At 38.3% G+C, this 20,065-nt stretch overlaps 1 protein-coding gene across 6 annotated transcripts in view; it reads right to left on the bottom strand.

The window, feature by feature from the left end:
* The window catches only part of DOCK4 (dedicator of cytokinesis 4), a 475,353-nt gene that overhangs the window by 83,218 nt on the left and 372,070 nt on the right, over nt 1–20,065 (bottom strand). For all 6 annotated transcript variants that reach the window (XM_050782626.1, XM_050782628.1, XM_050782623.1 and 3 more), the window contains exons 27-30: nt 15,692–15,786; nt 4,926–5,001; nt 2,363–2,463; nt 1,883–1,941 (exon numbers count right to left, since the gene is read on the bottom strand). In XM_050782626.1, the coding sequence (XP_050638583.1) occupies nt 1,883–1,941; nt 2,363–2,463; nt 4,926–5,001; nt 15,692–15,786 (331 nt within the window). The remainder of the gene's footprint in view (nt 1–1,882; nt 1,942–2,362; nt 2,464–4,925; nt 5,002–15,691; nt 15,787–20,065) is intronic.

Below are 20,065 nucleotides of genomic sequence, written 5' to 3'. Positions count from 1 at the left end.
TACTTTCATTTTAGAAGAAAGACAAAAGAGAGGATAAAAGTTTATGAAGTATACAGTGACACGTTTAGGGAGATTACATGTGACAGCTTTCCTTAGCAGCCTGAGGGTCATGGGACTAAATGCATAGCTATTATGGTTTGGATACAGGTTTATGTGGAAATAACCATCGATGGCAATGCTGAGATGCATCTGGAACAGGAACTGGCCATGCTTTTTAACATTCTTGTAACTCAACAGAATCTGTCCTGCTCTCATAATTTGAGCCCAGAAAAGAGCTTACACAATCACAAGTGCATTCAAACAGATTCAATGCAGCATTCTCTCAAAAACATCTTGCTAAATTAATGTCGAATGCAATACGGACACTACAAGGGCCTTGATCTTCTTTAGAAACAATAAGGACACAAAGAATGAATGAAACCTGAAAAAACTGAAGACTAAGAAGAGCAGTCTCCAAATAAGAAAACTATTTTTGAGCTGCAACTAAAGACAGACCATGATATCTTCTGGCTGGCCTTACATAGTTGAAGGTTGTTTTCAAGATGATAACTCTTTTATTTTTTTGTCAGTCTCACTCTGTCGCTCAGGCTGGAGTGCAGTGGTGCAGTCTTGGTTCACTGCAACCTCCACCTCCCAGGTTCAAGTGATTCTCCTGCCTCAACCTCCCAAGTAGCTGAGATTACAGGTGCCCACCACCACACCTGGCTAATTTTTGTATTTTTATTAAAGACAGTGTTTCACCATGTTGGCCAGGCTAGTCTCAAACTCCTGACCTCAACTGATCTGCCTGCTCCAGCCTCCCAAAGTGCTGGGATTACAGGCATGGGTCGGGTCATTGCTCCTGGCTTCATTTTTTTTTTTTTCCTTTTCCTGAAATCACCAGCAAGCATTGAACACTGGGCTTAATTATATATACCAAAGTCCCTCAAGTTGTTATGTATATTTGAGGAATAAACATACCCTATTAAAAAAAATCACCCTGTAATGATTCTGCTCAAAAATCAGTCTGTAACATGAGTGGAAGTAAAACAATAATGGTTCTATTTTCATTCACAGAAAATAAATCCTTCCATCTCCAAGTTGTGCTTGGATGAGCCCAAGAGAAAAGATACTTTCAGGTCATTACATATTCAACTCAAATAGGTCAATCTCTTTAATAAATAAAAGAGGAGCATTAAGATGCAGTAATAGTAAATGAATACTAAAAACTTGCATAGTTAATATACCAAACGAAATAAGTTACAAATCTCTAGAAAGGGACCTTATGCCAATGAATTTTAAAACAATTTGTTTTCCAAATATTATTGTTTTCTATGTGACCAGATCTGTGCCATCAATTTTCTGGGATAATACACTCTATCTGCTATGGCAGATTAACAAAATTGGATCTAACAGTTTCTTAGCAACTGCAGATGCTTTTAAAATTCTTTGGCTATACTCCTTATGATATAGGACAATGTTTTCAAGTTTTTAAGAGTAGTGACGTTCAAGTCAATGTTTCATGAAGTTTAACCTAAATTTATTATGATTCATAGCTTCAATTCAGAGTTCTAGAAATTTTGAGTTGTTACAGTTCCAAATTCTGAAAGGTTACCTCACCGCTGGAAATATGTGTAATGTTGGAGCAATGCTAGATTATAAAATTTATCATTAATTAATAATGAAACACACAAAGGTAAGGTGACTTTTCTTAGAGACCAATTTAAAGAATTTGTTGTAACCTTATTCAATGCCAAAGTGTCAATTATTTTCTATAGATGTTTATTGATTTAGACATTGGGTTTCAAATGGTGTCACTGGTAAATTGCCTTTCTTCATTTGTACACTTCAAGGTACAGCGAGGAACTGTACAGTAGATGTGGCTTCTCTTTTCCTCACTTACCTAGGTTTTGCCACATGCTGAAAATTTCACAACCCATTGTTACCCGCATGTCACCATACCTGAAATAGAACAAAAAACCAAACCTGATACAATGCCTCCAGAACAAAGGAGTATTTGTGTGTCTTTAGGATACAATCTATCATTCCGAATTAAAAGGCAAGGAGTTTTAAATTAAAGATGTTTAATATATATGTCACGATGCCTCTAAGTCAAATCCTCATGTAAACCTTTTAGTAAAACAGATCTATTTCACAATTTTTTGCATCTATAGACATTTTGAATCCTGAAAGAGCCAGGTCAAAACAATGTGTAAACATGTTTGAAACATTAAGACGTCAAGAAAAGACTGCTTCTTGACCCCCTGGTCACCGGTTCTTCACTGTGTGATTTCCAGTTATGGGCATTCTAATTTATGAATCATTTGAACTAAATATTCTTTAAGAGGTAACATTTCTCACCTGATTATACATTGATACTTACTTTTCTAACACCTTTTTCTTCTTGGAAGGTGTGAACATCTCCAACTGCAGACACAACTGGTTTATAAAAATGACTGCGAGGTAAAAGTAGGAATCCCAGATCTAAAACAAGAACAAGATATTTCAATACTATGGTGTTACAAGCATATTGACAGGTGAAGTGACATAGTATTTTGGATTTGCTTCAAAAGTGGTTGAGGGTATAGTTGAAGTAAGACTGACCATGAGTTGATAATAGATGAAGCCGGATATGGGTACAGCATGGGGGTTCATTATACTATTTTCTCTAATTGTACATATGCTTGAAATTTTCTAAAACAAAGAAGTAACTAAATAAATAAGTACTATTATTATCTAGGTGTATATTGCTCCAAAGCTGTATTCCAGGTTTCATGAGCTTTTTGGTATATGCTAAAAGGTAGATGTGTGACTTCTCTTGTAATATGTCTGAGTATCTCCAAGAAGATGAAGTATAAGATGGATTTCTTTATTCCTGTGTGAGTTCATTTTTGGAACTCCTTTTAGCGTAGAACTTGTAAAAAATGCATACACTTCTTCAGATATGCTAATTGCTTTAAATTCAGACATTATATAAAAATTCCCTGCCCAGGCAAATCTTTTAAGTTTTCTTATACCAAAAAACAGAATCAGAAAGAGATCTGAATAAAGTTTCCTGAAATAAACTTAGCAAAAAAAAAAAAAAAAAAAAAAAAAAAAAAAAAAGGGACATAATGGAAGGAACACACTTCTCCACTGACACCACATAAAATTAAAGACAAATAACAAACCAGGAGACATATGACACAGAATCAGTGTCTGTTATATATAAAGAGCTCTTACAAATAAAAAAGAATATAATGAAACCCTAAGTAAAATAATGAATAAAAGTCAAGAACAAGCCAGGTGCAGTGAGTGGCTCACGCCTGTAATCCCAGCACTTTGGGAGGCCAAGGTGGGCGGATCACAAGGTCAGGAGCTCGAGACCAGCCTGGCCAATATGGTGAAACCCTGCCTACACTAAAAATACAAAAAGTAGCCAGGCCTGGTGGTATGCTTCTGTAGTCCCAGCTACCCGGTGGGTTGAGGCCAAAGAATTGCTTCAACTTTGGTGGCGGAGGCTGCAGTGAGCCAAGATTGTGCCACTGCACTCCAGCCTGGGTGACAGAGAGAGATTCTTTCTAAAACACACAAACACACACACACACACACACACACACACAAAGTCAAGAACAATTCACAAAAATATGAAATTTGATCAGTAACTAGTAACTAGTCAACAAGTAATAACTAGTGAGAAATGTAAATTAAAGCAAACAGGATTTTTTCTTTATCTGTCAGAAAAAAAATCTCTTCTAGTGTTGGTGTAGCTGCAGGAAAAGGGGCAATCAAATGTAATTGGTACAACCTTTCACTCAACAATTCCACTAATAAAGATTTGTCTAAAGAAATAATTAAGGGCTGGGTGCGGTGGCTCATGCCTGTAATCCCAGCACTTTGGGAGGCTGAGGCAGGCAGATTACCTGAGGTCAGGAGTTCAAGGCCAGCCTGGCAAACATGGCAAAACCCTGTCTCTACTAAAAGTAAAAAAAAAATTAGCCGGGCATAGTGGTGTGCACCTGTAATCCCAGCTATTCTGGAGGCTGAGGCAAGAGAATCGCCTGAACCTGGGAGGTGGAGGTGGCAGTGAGCTGAGATCGCGCCACTGCATTCCAGCCTGGGCAACAGAGCAGGATTCTGTCTCAAAAAACAAAAACAAAAACACCAGAAACAAAAAAAGAACCAAAGAAATAATTAGGGATATATGCCAAGTTTTATAAGAACGTACATAAAATGAGTAATTTATAAGAATGAAATATGAAATTTTGATATATTATAAGCTATGATGTAGACAAATATTATGTAACTATTAAAATTCCTTTTTTATTGTATTTGTGCTTTTTTGTATTTTCTTATTATCCAATAAGGAAATTTTATAAAAATGTTTAATATGAAATATGTAAGAACAGAGTAAGAACACAGATGCCCAAAAGAACCACCATTGAGGAAGAAAGCCAAGATAGGCACTGCTCATCTTTGCTGTTTATAATTTGTAGGCACCCAGGCATATCACATTATATCATAGATACACAGAGGGTTCTGCCTTAAAGAACCTTACCAATGTTTCATTTTTTCTTTTCATTAATTCATTCTAAAAAAATGGGAAGACAGAGAAATAACAAACTAAAGGGTCTACTTTGTATATGTTTTCTTCATATAAACTCCATTTCTAAAAAGTAAAAAAACACTATGTTCTAAGTCTCCTTTGTCATAAACAGGGATCATACAGAAAAGAGCAAGAATTAAAATGTATAGTAACAATAAAAAACTATCTCCTTTTAAGCGCTATGATTTCCCAGGTCGATAAGCATTATTATAGCCTTCATTTGTTCACAAATAAAATGAAAACTGTTCTAATATTACTCATAGTTAAAACTAACATGGCCCAAGAGAATGTTAGGTAATTTCCTATAATACAATGTGATTCTTCTAGCCCAAGCAGGAGAGTCATCTAAATGAATGCTTACCTTATAATCAAAGTTTTCATTTAAGAAGTTCTTACGAAGTGCATCTGAGAGGTACAGAACTGTTGTAATAATAACACTAGTGATAAAAAAAAAAAGTCAAGGTGAAAACTTCATATTAGTGAAAATCATTTAGTATACAAGAATAAAAAGCTACTAAGATAAAATAAAACCTTCAGTAAGCATCTGGAGCAATATTAAATAATTCATATTTGAAACAAAGACATGACGGGTCAAAAAAAGGGGAAGGCATCTATCACTGAAGTCAGGTCCTTTGTAAACTGATACACAAAAGATCAATGAATTCATATGACTCAGACAGAAACATACTATTACCTTGATGTTTTGTAATGTTTTTTGTTAATTTCCAAACAAAACAGAATGATTTACTACAAACATAACATTCCATATTTTTCTGTTTTCGAGACAGGGTCTTGTTCTATTGCCCAGGCTGGAGTGCAGTGGCATGATCACAGCTCACTGTAGCCTTGAACTCCTGGGCTCAAGTGATCCTCCTGCCTCAGCCTCCCAAGAGGCTGGGTCTACAGGTGCCTGCTGCTGTGTCCAACCAAATGGTTTTTCAGTTTTTGTGAGACGGGGTCTCACTATGTTGACCAGGATGGTCTTGAACTCCTGACCTCAAGCTATTCTCCTGTCTGGGCCTCCCCAAGTGCTAGGATTATAGGCAACATTCCATATTTGATTATCATAAAAGAAAGTCATGCTTTTTAAAATACAGAGGAAAAAATGGAGCCCAAAGACAAAATGGATAGGAAAAAATAATAGAATACATTGAGTACTTATTAGCCTTCTCTCTGTTCTCCCCTGTTTAAGGTATTAGAGGGCATGGGAGAGCTATGGAAAACAGATTCCCTCTTTAAGGGTAACAAGACTGCCACTAAAGAAACAATTACAGACTGTGAAATTGTCTATAACCCAGTACTAAGCTGTGCGAAACCAACAGAGTGCCACAGACATTCAGAGAAAGGGTCATCTCCAGGGCTGGAGAAATCAGGAGAAGCCTGACCAAAACAGCCACAGGTAGCTCACTGGGGAGATTTTAAAAGGAAGGATTTGGTGGTTAGTTCTAGAGCTCTGCAATTTGTTCAAAATCTGCTAATTTTTATAACCAGAAGATAAATATTTAAAGTTGAATATATTTCCAATTGGTTCACTTAATGTTTAATACAACATTATGCTAAAGCAAGATAAGCCACCCCCTGAGCTGCTATAAACTGAGGACCAATATATAAATTGTTGATATTTAAAATTTCTTTGACCTTAGAATTCTAAGATGCATGTGCAATGAGTGTGTGATATGATAAAGCCTCAGTTCTCTTCATGGGATTTGGAATTGGAGGATGTATTTATGTCAACCTAGGTAAAATGAAAAAACAAAAGAAAACAAAATACATGATCAACTTCATACCTTGGCTATCTTGCTAATAAAGATTATATTTACTAATTAGAAAAATATAGACTTTGAAAGACAAATATTCATTATTGTTATCTACTGGGAAACTCACTATTATAGTTTTCTTGTGGGGTAGGGAAACATTAACAAGGGTAAGTTGATGGTTAAATGTGGAAGTTCAAGGTAACAAAAATGAAACAAAACCACAATTTCATGGGAATCCGCTCTACCATGAACAGGCATTGTTACATGGGTGTGCATTTTATATATGCATACGCACCTTTCAGTGAATCTTACTATTAAATTTAAGTATAAGAAAAACCTATGAGATTGAGAAGTCTTATGGTTTCTTCAGTCCCCTAAATGGCAGGTATCATCAGACAAAGTCATATCAAAGATAAACATCACCTGCAAATGATGGTATAATGTGCCAATTTCCCATAGACACTGGAAAAATCAATGATAATTGAAGACATCATTAATGTTCCAAAGTATTTTACTCAAGTTTTACTATATGAAACTGAAGCCGAATCATCAGAAAATAAAAGGCTATCAGGCAAGGAAGTTGTTCTTGCCTAGCATCTAGCAAGATCATTGGACTTCTAAGTGTAAAGAAGAAAAATCTGGGCCGGGCACGGTAGATCATGCCAGTAATCCCAGCACTCTGGGAGGCTGAGGTGGGCGGATCATGAGGTCAGGAGATCGAGACCATCCTGGCTAACACGATGAAACCTCGTCTCTACTAAAAATACAAAAAAAATTAGCTGGGCGTGATGGCGGGCACCTATAGTCCCAGCTGAGGTTGAGGCAGAAGAATGGCGTGAACCCAGGAGGTGGAGCTTGCAGTGAGCTGAAACCGCGCCACTGCACTCAGCCCAGGCGACAGAGTGAGACTCCATATCAAAAAGAAAAAAGAAAAATCGGTATCCTTAACATATGGTTATAAGCACAAACTTTTTGCTTTGATGTTCAACGGAGAAATATACCCAGTCCCAGTACACCTGAGGTTTACATTAAAAATCACCTTGTGGCCCACAGTTTCAGCTTAGACTGATGTTCAGACACAGTACCTCTGGTGTTAGTGAAACGTGACATATCTGGAATTCGGACTGTCAGGCCAAATGTCACAGAAAGGAGCTAACAAACCCAATCTTCCAAGGGAGAGAGAAGTTATTCCATGGCAAAGATTACCAAATTGTTATTTACATGGTGGATCCCAAACACACAAAAAATATTTGTGGCTTTTTGAAGTACACTTGCTGGTAAACAACATGGAACCTCGTGGCCTTACTATGGAACAGTGGCTCCCAACCTGCCCTGGGCCCTAGAATCACCTGGGAGCTTTTAAAATACGATGTCTGGGTCACATTGTCAGAGACTTCTGATTGGTCTGGGCTACAATCAGAACATCAGGATTGTCAGAACTCCCAAGTGATTCTTATGGTCCAGAGCTGAGAACCACTGCTCTACCTCAGAGCAGTGCTTCTCAAACTTTAACAGGTACCTGGTGATCTAGTTAAAGTGCAGATGATCCAGCAACCCTGGAGCGGGACTGGAGATTTTGCATTTCTAACAAGCTCCAGCGGATGCTAATGCTGTTGGTTTGCAACCACTCAATGAAGAGCAAGGCTCTGGAGTGGCCCGAGTCAGAAATATTCCCACAAATTCTGCTTCAGCATTCTCCTGACTTCTGGAATGTTAGGACGATTCATATGGGGCCTGCAGTTCTTATTTCCAGCTTGAACACCTCACCCCCTTATCAGGGCTGCCTTACCATTAGGCACAAAGAGGCACAGGGCATAGGGCCTGTGAGCCTTTCAAGGACTTTCGAAAACATTGAGACCTGAAAGAATGTTATGCAACCAAATTGAAACTACAAAATAAAAAGTAAAAATAATGAGTAATTACATGTCCACAGAAAGGGACACGATGACTTTCATTAATTGTCCAATATTTATGCAATTTTAAAAATACAGATTTTATAATTTTACAATTCCTAAATATAGTACACATAAATGCTGAGAAATCACAGCCAATCAAAATTAAATTATTTTACTTGATAAGCCAATAATTAAGAAGCAAATATAAAAAATACTTACAATTTTTTCTTCAGCAAAATTGTATCCAGTGTGGCATGTGGGTCTACTTAGTGTTTGATAGGATGAGGAGTAGGGTCTCCAAAAATATGACTGCTCAGGGCTAGAAAGATCTTAAAATGACTGTTCAAAGGCTTTTCTTTCCTACCTATAACATTCAGCCCAAGCCACCAAGGCAGTTCCCAGAGCCTTCTATGGTAACTCATCACTGAGACCATTTCCTAACACACAGGTCCCTAAGCCAGCCAGAGGCATTTATACATTATTGCTCCTACATTTTAGTGGATACCTGTGGTGTTTAGGGATCGTTCTTTACCTGTTTCAATTTATCCAAAACCATGTGGCTTCTCTGGTTTCATTCTTTCACTTACAACTCAGTGTTTGAACATGGGGATATTGCAAATCTCAGTGTTCCAATTCAGTAGTCAAAAAAGATTTTCAATCTGCTACCACAAATGGCCAAATTACTGGTTTATTCCTTATTTACCTTCCTTCCTTCCCCTCCCCCTTCCCCTCCCCTCCCTTCCCCTCCTTTCTCTCTTTCTCTCTCTCTTCTCTTTCTTTCTGAGTCTCTCCCTCACCCAGGCTGGAATGCAGTGGTGTGATCTGTGCTCACTGCAACCTCTGCCTCCCACGTTCAAGCGATTCTTTTGTCTCAGCATCCCAAGTAGCTGGGATTACAGGTGCCCACCACTGTGCCAGGCTAATTTTTTAATTTTTAGTTGAGATGGGGTTTTGCCATGTTAACCAGGCTGGTCTCGAACTCCTGACCTCAAGTGATCTGCCCTCCTCGGCCCCACTGTGCGTGGCCCAAATTACTGATTACTGCCACAGCAAGGCATGCACTAGGATCATTTTTGACAATCATAATCTACAGGCACAGCATGATAAAACTTATGTCTACAAGAGAAACTGGTGTACAGGAAATCAAAGTTACTGCTTTATGGTTTTCCAGTTGCCATGTCATTTTGGGCTTAAGAATTAACTTCAAGCAACCCTATTTCTCCCTCTCACTCTCACCCAGGAAAGCTTATCTCCCATAATTTTTTTTTAATTACTCCAATTTGATAATCTGCTCAAACACAAGCCCAAAAATCATACATGGACTGAGAGAAATACCTTTGTGGATAAACTGGGTCTCGACAATATTGATGTGTATATAATGAAAAACTAAGGACATCTGAACCTGGAGTCCAACAATTTCCCTACAACCTGGTGGATTAATTAGGACAGCGAAAAATCAACACAAAGACATTTAGGGGAGATGAAATTCCTGGATAACCAATGTGGGAATGCATCCAAACTAGTGGTTCTCAAGCTTCAGCATGCATGAGAATCACCCAAAGGATGCTTAAGACTTCAGGGTCTTACCACTACCTATGGCTTGGGAGGTTTGCAACCAGGCCCAACCAGGTGATTCTGAGGCATGTGGTCATCCTTCTTATTTTGAGGACTGGTGTTACACATGGAAGAGAAGATAAGGAAGGGCTGGGACTTAGAGAGCAATGGCATCTGGGAATTTGGTCTTGTTTGCCACGGCATCCACAGGGGCGGAGACTAGTAAGCGTGTGTTAAATGACTGTGGCCTTATGATTACATTTGAGTCTATGCTTTGTTATACTTGTTTGCCATATTAGATGACTCTAAAATGTGAAGCTTATACAACTTTTATTTTATTTTTAAGCTATTTTGAACAGACTGAAATTAGACAGGGGCAAAGCTGATCTAAGTGGAGGGCACAGAATCAGCTAAAGCAGGGAAGCAGAAAAAGGAGTGATTTTGTTTTCAGTCAATGGGGCATGCAGTGCAGATGAAGCAAAAAGAATGGAAAAGGATTTACATGGAGTGACTCTGAAAACTCTTTTTACCAGCACTTCACTGGGCAGTACTGGTAGAAAACCACTCATATGGCAACAGCCTCTATTTTGACCTTTTAGGCTTAAACCCTAAGAAAGCCTTTCCTTCATGCATTCATTCTCTCTACCAACTCCTCACAACTCACCTGGAAGAGATGGATTGTGCAAGCAATTCTTTTGTCATTATTTGCTGTAACTATTCAAGTTTGGCATATTCAGCATAGTAATATATAGTTTTGATAAAAAATAAATATCTATTCTCTCCCTGAACAGTAAAAGCCTTTAAGGATAACTACACTTAATTAAACAAGCCAAAAACAAAACAATAGTAGCTGTGTCATTGGATGCTCAGCAGATTAGCTACTCTACCACTCAACTTTTCAGGGTCAGTAGCGCATATTCCGCCTTCCTTCCTGTTACTATGGATAAACTGTCAATGCTCCTAGCTTTCTTTGTGTGCACTAGATCAGCGCTGCTCTAAGTGTGGGAAGCTTCCTTCCTTGAGAAAGTCTTACCACAAAAAAAAATGTCAGTTTAATTAAATTGCATGCTTACACTGATGATTTATTTTTACATGCAAGCTTGTCATGGACAGGTAGCAGATAGTTCTTGGGCTGGCATACGTAGCAACCTTGCATGCAATCCAATCCCTGCTAGCCCAAGGACATTGCTCTTTTAATTATCTCTGTTTTCTTTAGCACCAATATTTCTGTCTTTTACTAACAGGGCCATTCCTATTAGTAAATCAACATGCTGTAATATCCCATATTCTAAAAAGAATCCCAGTCCTAGCATCTCCTTCCAGATACAGCCCTGTTTCTCTGCTCCCTTTGATAGCAAAACTCTTCCTGTAATTGCTGTTTTAGTTTCTCAACTCCTATTCACTCCTGAATTCACTCTAATCAGGTTTTCCTTTTTACCACTCCACTGAAACAACACCTGTCATCATCACCACTATCCACCGCACTTCCAAATCTTGGGACCAGTTGTCTGTCCACATCACCACCAACCTCCCAGCAGCTCTAGATACTGCTTCCTTCTTGAAATGCTTTCTTCACAGGATACTATACTTTGCTGATTCTCATCTTACATCACAGGCTGCTCTTTTTCAGTCTTCTTCACTGGATACCTCTCTACTTCCCCACATTTAAAATGTTGGCATGCCCCAGGACTCAGTCCTGTCTCTCTCTTTTCAGTCTGTACTTTCTTCCTCAGTGCTCTTGTTCAGTTCCAAGGCTTCAAATCTTGACCATATGCTGAGGAGCCCAAACATACATGTCCAGCCCCAACGTCATCCCTGAGCTCCATGCGAGCATGTGTAGCTTTCTCTTCTACATCTCCACTTGGAAATCTAGTACACCTCAAACTTATGTTCAACATGGAATTCTTCAATTCTCTCATCCCCAATGCTACTCCTCTCTCCATTTTTTCCACCTAGGTGAATGGCATCACAATTCATCCTTTTGCTTAGGCCAAGCATCTAAGGAACATCTTCCATTACTTTTCTTTTCTCCCACCCACACCCAGTCACTTGCAAGTCTTATCATCCTTATTTCCCAAACCAATCTTCTCACTACCTTCATTGCTATCCGCCTGTCCAAGCCATCACCAACATCTCTTACCTGGATGGCTGCAGTAAGCTCCTAACTGGTTCTCCCTGGTTTCTCTTTGATCTCTCTACATATCAATATCTGGGCTCTGTCTTCCTCCGCCAACCTCATCTTTACTGGTTCCTTCCCTCCCCATATTTCAGCCACACTAACAGTCTTTCAGTTCCTTGAGTGTGCCACATTTACTCTGACCACAGGGCCTTTGTAGATGATATTCCTACTGATAGAATCATTCTTCCTTTGCTCTTTGTTACCCCCTGCTTAGCTTTCAGTTCAAGCTTCACTCCTTCATGAAAGACCCCTCCTGTTCTAGTCCAGAACAATGTTCATTTCATAACACCCTCATAGACCTGTGCTCTTTGTCTTTATAGTACTTATTTTAAACATTAGGCACTGGAGAATACTGGCTGAATAAATGGGTCAGTAAATGAATGGACAATCTCTCTAAGAAACTTTGATTTAACAAACCGCTTTTTGGCTATGTAGAGCTCATTTGAAACCCAAGTTGGTTAATGTATGATATGTTTGAGGCCAATACGCACACAAGATAACCAAAATAAAGACCTGAAATTTCAACTGAAGAGAGAGAGAGTTTTTACTTTCCTCAGTAAGCAAGTATGTTACAAGATTTTTCTTCTTGAAAATATGTATAAAGCTGTGACTTTATTTTTGTACTTTATTTCACAATGTGTATGGGAAGGGGGTGGAGAGAAGCTTGTTTCAAAGTGTCCTGTATTTTTGGTACTTAATTTTCATCTTCCTTATGTTCCTTCTTTATTAGGTTGAGCAGTTGTTCTCATCAGAAACATCTACCAAGAACTTACAGGGGGTCATGAGATAGCTCTGCAGCAAACAAGAAAGAGAAGAAATGCTTCTTGCCCTTGCAGAATTGTGAGTGGGCACACTTGCTATGTTATACAATATTAGGCATGCAGGTAGAAAAAAACAAAGAACCACACAAATCACCAGGTGTCTGGTCACAAACTCTGGCAGAGCTTCACACGAAGCAGGCAAGCTACAAGATTTGGAACAACACAGCTTATAGATGAAAGTTAAAGGCATTTAATTTACTTGAAAACACAGGAAGAAAAGACCAACACAAAAAAGAACATTCATTTTGAGGGATGAGCAATTCAATTGAGTTCAAGGGTAGGGCAATGGTGACTTCTCAGCCATCTGCTATCAATTTGACATGCATTAAGCACACAACTGGGTTAATAAAAGTGGGAGTTTGGGTTAAAATGCCATGCTGAGAGGCCCTGAACAAATGTTTGTCTAAGAAAGTTGAAACTATGGAAGAAAAGGTTGTCAACTTCAGAGACGTAGATGTAACTCTTGCAACGTGCTTCAACATGGTTTAGCCAAGCGGAAACCTTTTCTTCCTAGTGTATGCTCTTTAACATATTTAAGATGTCCTTAACATCTTTCAGAATCTAGTTTTCTACCAATACTATACGGGTTAATATTTTTCACAAAGTACAAATAGTAGAGGGCTAATTTTTGGACTGTGATGCATTTATGAAGCAAAGCAAACCTCATCTGCTTTCATGACTTGAATGGAGGAGAATGGTTAGACTATTAAAAGAGGAGAGGAGAGGAGAGGAAAGAAGAGGCAAGAGCAAGAACATGCAGCAGACTGGCTGCTCCAACTTGGCAGTGGTCTCTTTAGACACTGGAGTCCTGTCCATGAATGAGGCTGGACTCGCAGCCACCAGCCATTGCCAGTGGAGAGGCAGCACCATACTCCTACCAGCACTCACATGGGTGGGAATGGAATGAAGTCACCACATTTAGCAAAGAGTGACGGCACATTTCTTGGGTTTGCTATGGGAATAATCTTCTGTTTAAATGTATTACACAGAGCTCATCTCTAACAAAATCACCTTCCTATTTGGTTAACACTGTAAATGAAAATTCTGAACACTGTGTGTTTACTCAAAAGCAGAATCTATACTTCTCAGACTGCTATCCACTTGTGTGACCATAAAGTCTTCAAAATTGGAGTAAAGATGGGGCAGAGAGAGGCAGTATTTAATATCAAAAAGCCACACGGTTGTCACAATTTTAGGCAAGCTTAAGCAGAAATTGTATATGTAAGGAATAAAATGTCAATGTTACTTTCAGTTTGAATTTCTACCACTGAAATTTTAATTCAATCTAAAATATTCCTCTGCACATGAGCCAGGCAGAATGACCAAATGTTGATGCTGCATGATGATGATGTCCATAGCCTGGACCTCTTCCCATCTGGCTCCTTGGATTTCCTCACAGCCCTTCCCAGGTACTCAGAATGCTTGCTCTTTGGTTATAAGGCCAGATGCATGAGCAAAAACTCCCACCTAAATCTGTAGCATGCGGACATCCAAATGAATAGATAGTTGATTCTACTCACAGATATCAAACTAAATATGTTAAATTCTAAAGACAGCTATTTCAACAGTCTCAATTAGTCTTCAAAATGGAAAAGCTGCTTCTGTACTTATGTAAAATATAATATGCTATGTTATACTATTTGTTACTTCACAAAGTTTTTAACACATCATTCTAACACCTCCAAGTCTAAAAATGTATACTGCAGCAGAAGCCATATTGAGCATATATAATCAAATTCGAATCCTATATTCCTGCAGCTCTCACCACCATCAAAGCTTGCCATCTGGAGAAAACACAGGGCGACCGTGGCCTATGGATAGATGCTTAGAGAATCCAACCTTCATCCTGAGCATGAGGGTGTTGGCGTTCGGAAAAGAGGAAGAAGGCGAAGCAGGCAAATGTGGGCTTGGAGAGTGAGAATGAGAATGCTAATGAAATAGGGTAAATAACAAGCTTGGAAGTGAAGACCAGGCCAGTTTCCTAGAGCACTTTTCCATTCTGTATCCTGAGACTATGGAGACAGAAAGTGGAGAGAGCAGATAAATCCATGACACCGCACTCTCCGGGATCAGTTTCTGCCATTCCGACTGCCCTAATATCCTTTCCTGGCTCCTCTCTCTTCTAGTATTACTCTCAGATCATGCTGGATATGCTTAATATAAACTGAATTTATCATCTTCTAGAGATTCCGATATCAACTTTATGTCAATAACCTCCCAAATGCCTATGTTTTGTTCTGAAGTTTCCTCTGGGCAATATTTTCAGCTGTCTATTGGCCATATCACTTGGATGAACAGAAAGAACTTCAATCTCCATGTGTCCACCTCAAGGGTCATGTCTTATTCCCAGTGTGGAGCAAACGGCAGATGCTTAATGTATTTTGTTAAGACGAATTAAGAAAGATCAGAAATGATTCAAATTTCTAGTAACAGAGAATTGGTTAAATAAACTATGGTATGGCCATTCAATGGAATATTATTCAGCTGTAAAGGAAAATACATAAAAGAATGAAAGGTTTTCTATCTATTAATTTGGAAAGGTTGCCAGGATTTCTAAGAGTGTTATAAAGAACAGTGTGTATATTACATTACCTGCTGGTCTCTGTATAAAGGAACACTAGGAGGACATGTAAGAAACAAATACAAGTGGTTATACAGCCTAGGGGTAGAGGGTCAATGGGAACAGAACTTCTCAATGCATATGCTATTATGTTGTTTGATTTTTGAATGATGGTAATATATATAAAGGAAACAGTAGTTCAAGACAAGTGGTAATATTTTTTTAAAAGGCTTAATTCAGAGGCAAATAAAAAAAAAAAAAGCCACCACTTCACATTTGAGATCAAATGAAAAAGATTATTTTGTACTCTCTTCTTCCTCTATACATTGAGCTGCAATTATCATCAACTTAAATGCCTTACTTGTTGGCAACCAAGCGCATAACAGTCCAGTCCTTTGGAAACATCTCTGGGCGTATCAATATTCGGAACACAGTAAATATCTGCAGCAGGAAGTCCTTGGATAAGGAGAAAATAGATCATTTTATTGGTTTATTGTAACTGTCAACATACATATGCACATACACAGGCAGTACTGTTGTACTGTTACCATTTCCAAAGCAATTATAGAGAAGAGAGCCATAGTTTAGTAGTTTGCCCAATGGAAGGAGTCATAAACCTTCCCATTCTCAGCACTCAAACCCACCCAAATGTTTTCTTTTCTTTCTTAGGCACAGTGAAAATGAGTTTTTATTTCTCTCCACAAGTTCTAACAATTTAGGGTTTTGAAAATAAAGTGGAAAACTTGTAACAGAAGATTAACACAGAAATACATTCCCTTTCTTCCATTATAGTGTCTTAAACATCAGAATTTTTCAATGCAGGAGAGCAGTGAACAGTCCTGGCTCAGCTCTGCTTTCCTTTAAGTGGGTGTCAAAATTTAGAAAGTTATGCTTATCAAAAAGCATGTCAAACAAAAACCTATTTTTCTTACAGGGCATTCTTGAGATGCAGTATTAATGGAATGTATGCAGGTTTATAGAATTTGAGTGAATTTTCCAGAGTGTGCTATGCAGAATACATTCAAATGAGGATATGTGCTAAGTCAAGCCCAGTGAGGAGTGCTTAGTAGTTATGAGATTATCAATATATTCCTCAGAAAGATGCCATACCAGATGGTAGCAGTATTTACTGAGATGTTATCTTTAAATTGATCACCTGAAAACACTCTTGACAAGAAGCTATCATCAAACATGGAACTATTACTTCCTTAAACATTACAAGAGATAGGGTCAAATGCGCTATAGCATATGATACTTAAAGTGGAATCAAGGAGATAACGTACCACACACAATGAATGAAATGAGCTTTCCCTACTCAAAAAGGGATTAGCTCGATCTAGCTTTGATTTAGATTTATTAACTAGAAAACTTAAAGAGCTTTTTGTAACCTAAGTGATTCAAGGAAAATACATTTCTCTAACAATCTGATTGAAGGTAACGATATGGTGTTGCTTCAAAAATAAAAAGCAACCCCAAACACCAGAGTTTTATTTATCAAATACAATGACACATTAAGTTAAACATGTAAGCTGCTTGAATGTAAGATTATGGTTGTCACTCATGTCAACAGAAGACAGAAAAAATCTAAAAACTAAAACCCATGTGGTAGCTTTATTTTCTTTTTATATACACTAACAACTTCAATCAAGCCCATAAATATTTTGACAACAACTTATTTTAGCTTCTTTGGCATCAACACACATATGTTGATATGTAGTATGCGCCATGTGGAAACATGCCCACTAGGTCATCCATCTTTAAATGGCTAGACAAATCCAGTCCATGTCTCCAGAATCACTGGAAGCAGAGTTTCCCAAATGTATTTCACTGTAGGTCAGATAATTTTGGGAAACACTTCACATTCCAGCTCTCTCTTGGGAGAGTAGGCCATTAGCTTACTAAACTGTGAGAAGCCCTTTCTAATGCATTTCTGAAACTTATTTTAATGGTTTCTCAGTTGATTCTTTTGAGTTACTTAGACACACACATATATATATATGTGTGTGTGTGGGTATGCGTGTATGTGTGTATATATATATATAAAATATATAATCCCTGAAAAAATGGCTTGTGCATTTATCTTTGAAAGAGTTATGCCGGGCACGGTGGCTCAAGCCTGTAATCCCAGCACTTTGGGAGGCCGAGACGGGCGGATCACGAGGTCAGGAGATCGAGACCATCCTGGCTAACACCGTGAAACCCCATCTCTACTAAAAATACAAAAAACTAGCCGGGCGAGGTGGCGGGCGCCTGTAGTCCCAGCTACTCCGGAGGCTGAGGCAGGAGAATGGCCTAAACCCGGGAGGCGGAGCTTGCAGTGAGCTGAGATCTGGCCACTGCACTCCAGCCCGGGCTACAGAGCAAGACTCCGTCTCAAAAAAAAAAAAAAAAAAAAAAAAAAAAGAAAGAGTTATACTCACTTCAGTTTCCTACCTTGGTGTGTTTGCCTAGATAGATATCAAAGTCACTCAAGTGGAGATTCTTTGGCTTTATGGTCAACAACTAGTTAGGAATAGTATAAATAAATGATAAAATGTGGAAGTTTTATCTTCTTGCCTCAAAATTTGTAACAGAATTGGAAACTGGAGGCAGCACTCTTAGTGGTAGTGGTGGTGTGTCTGTATGTGTGTATGTGGTATGTGGGGTGGGGGACTGTGCTGTCAGTTGCAAGGAGGAAAAATACTGGCTGAAAAGATTGGCTATAGGAGGCAAAACATCTATCTTACCAGCTAGCAACTTGAGTTTTCTTTTGTAGTGCTGGGGACAAAGGAAACAGTATTGCAGGTGGAGGAGTTGGGGATAGATGAACTGTTTCTGTGCTATCTCATTTTCCTAGACTCATTTATCTCCCACAATAAAAGGGTGAGGCAGCATGTGACATTGCCAATGCCTGTGAATTTACATAAATCTTTATTTCCCCCAAGAAAACTTTTCAGTGTCGCAAGTAGTTTTCTACAGTATCCATTCAAGATTCATTGATATTTATAAAACCAAACACATTCAGTAGTAGAACCTTGTAAGAAAAATAAAAGAGCATAATAATGAGGATCAGAAAACCTAGATTTTAAATCCTGGCTATGCAATTAACTAGCTCAATAACCTTGGCAATTTGTTTAACCTCTCTGGAAATGAGTTCTCATACTTGTAAAATGTGGGAGCTTTGAGGTCTCTTGTAGTTAGAGGAGATTTAAAAAATCAGTATGATCACTTAGTTATTCAAAAGGCATCTCCACATTTTTCTTACTTCTAAAATGTAGGCAAATGTTTCATCACATCACGTTGTCATAACACAAACACCTTGCATTTTAGTATTTACATGTAATTTAGTTTAGCAAGTCTCTGTCTACTGCCATGCAACAGGGTTTATTCCAAACTCAGTTCCAATATTCGAAAGCAATGTGACCTCAATGCTAGATTCTTTAACATTTCCCTCCCTCCCACCCAAAATACAGTGGTATTTCCTCGACTTTCCTCTCCAAGTACTTTTCAACTCTGGTCATTCCACTAAATATGTGTTTTTGCATAGACAGATGTGGTTATTTTGTACATTTAACTAAGTAACCGATTCTTTTTATAGTTTGAAAAAGAACGTTGCCATGCCTATAATATTCCTGCTTGGACAGCACAAAGAAATCAGTATTTCATATGCTACCATTTAAAACCTGGCAGAATGGGAGCAGTTTCTTTTTCTGTTTTACATCATACAGCACAACAGGGTCACTTAACCACATTAAATTATTTAACATGGTTAAACTGTATTATTGGAATTCTTCAAATCAGGGTTCAAAATAAAAAAGAAACAGGGAGGTGTCACTTTATAGAAGTCTTTTTTCTGCAGAGGTTCAAGTAAGAGAGAGGTTCAAGTAAGAAAGTTCTTGTGAAAGTGTTCCAAAACAATAAAAGTCCCATATTTAAATATAAAACAAAGTAGAAACAGTTGTTATAATTTTAGAAATGATCACCAACGTGTACTGATTTATAAATATTGGGTGCTTTACTATGTGCCAGGCACTGTGTTAGATGCTGGGGACACCTGGTAGGAGACATTCTTTTATTTATTCACGCAGCAGGTGTTTATGGAGTGTCTGGAACATGCCACACAATAGTCAGTGTGTTAAATGTGCTCTTTGCTTTCATGGAGTTCACAGTTCAGTGGGAGAGATAAATCTTAATCTAAAAACCACACAGATACATGCATGCTTTGCAAATGTGAATAGTCTGAAGGTCAGGTATTCCGCACAGAGGGAACAACACCTGTAGGCCTCAGAGGCAAGAGAGAGCACAGGGTTGCCTGGACTACAAGTGGCGGTGGCAAGACATAGGGCTTAAAGATAAACAGGGATAAGTAAAAGATAGAAAAATTTCATAATTTTTTCCATAGTAAGGAGTTTGGACATTTATCCTGCAGGCATTGTAGAGACACTGAGGGGTTTTATGCAGATGTTTGAGAGGATCAAATTTGTGTTTTAGATTTTTTAACTGTACCATATAAAAACTGTTTTGTGCTTACATATGATACTATGATATTAAGAAAGACACAAGACAGGATTGGCTTAAAAAATATGGTACATTTACACCATAGAACACTATGCAGTCACAAAAAAGAACAAAATCATGTCCTTTGCTGCAACAAATAGCTAGAGGCCATTATCCTAAGTGAATTAACATGGAAACAAAAAACCAAATACCGTGTTCTCACTTATAAGTGAGAGCTAATCATTGGATACACACTGAC

This window comes from Macaca thibetana, chromosome 3 (assembly GCF_024542745.1).
Source record: "Macaca thibetana thibetana isolate TM-01 chromosome 3, ASM2454274v1, whole genome shotgun sequence".
In the NCBI taxonomy this organism is placed as follows: domain Eukaryota; kingdom Metazoa; phylum Chordata; class Mammalia; order Primates; family Cercopithecidae; genus Macaca; species Macaca thibetana.
Note: the sequence above shows the minus strand (reverse complement) of the source record. Positions and strands in the feature narration are given on the sequence as shown.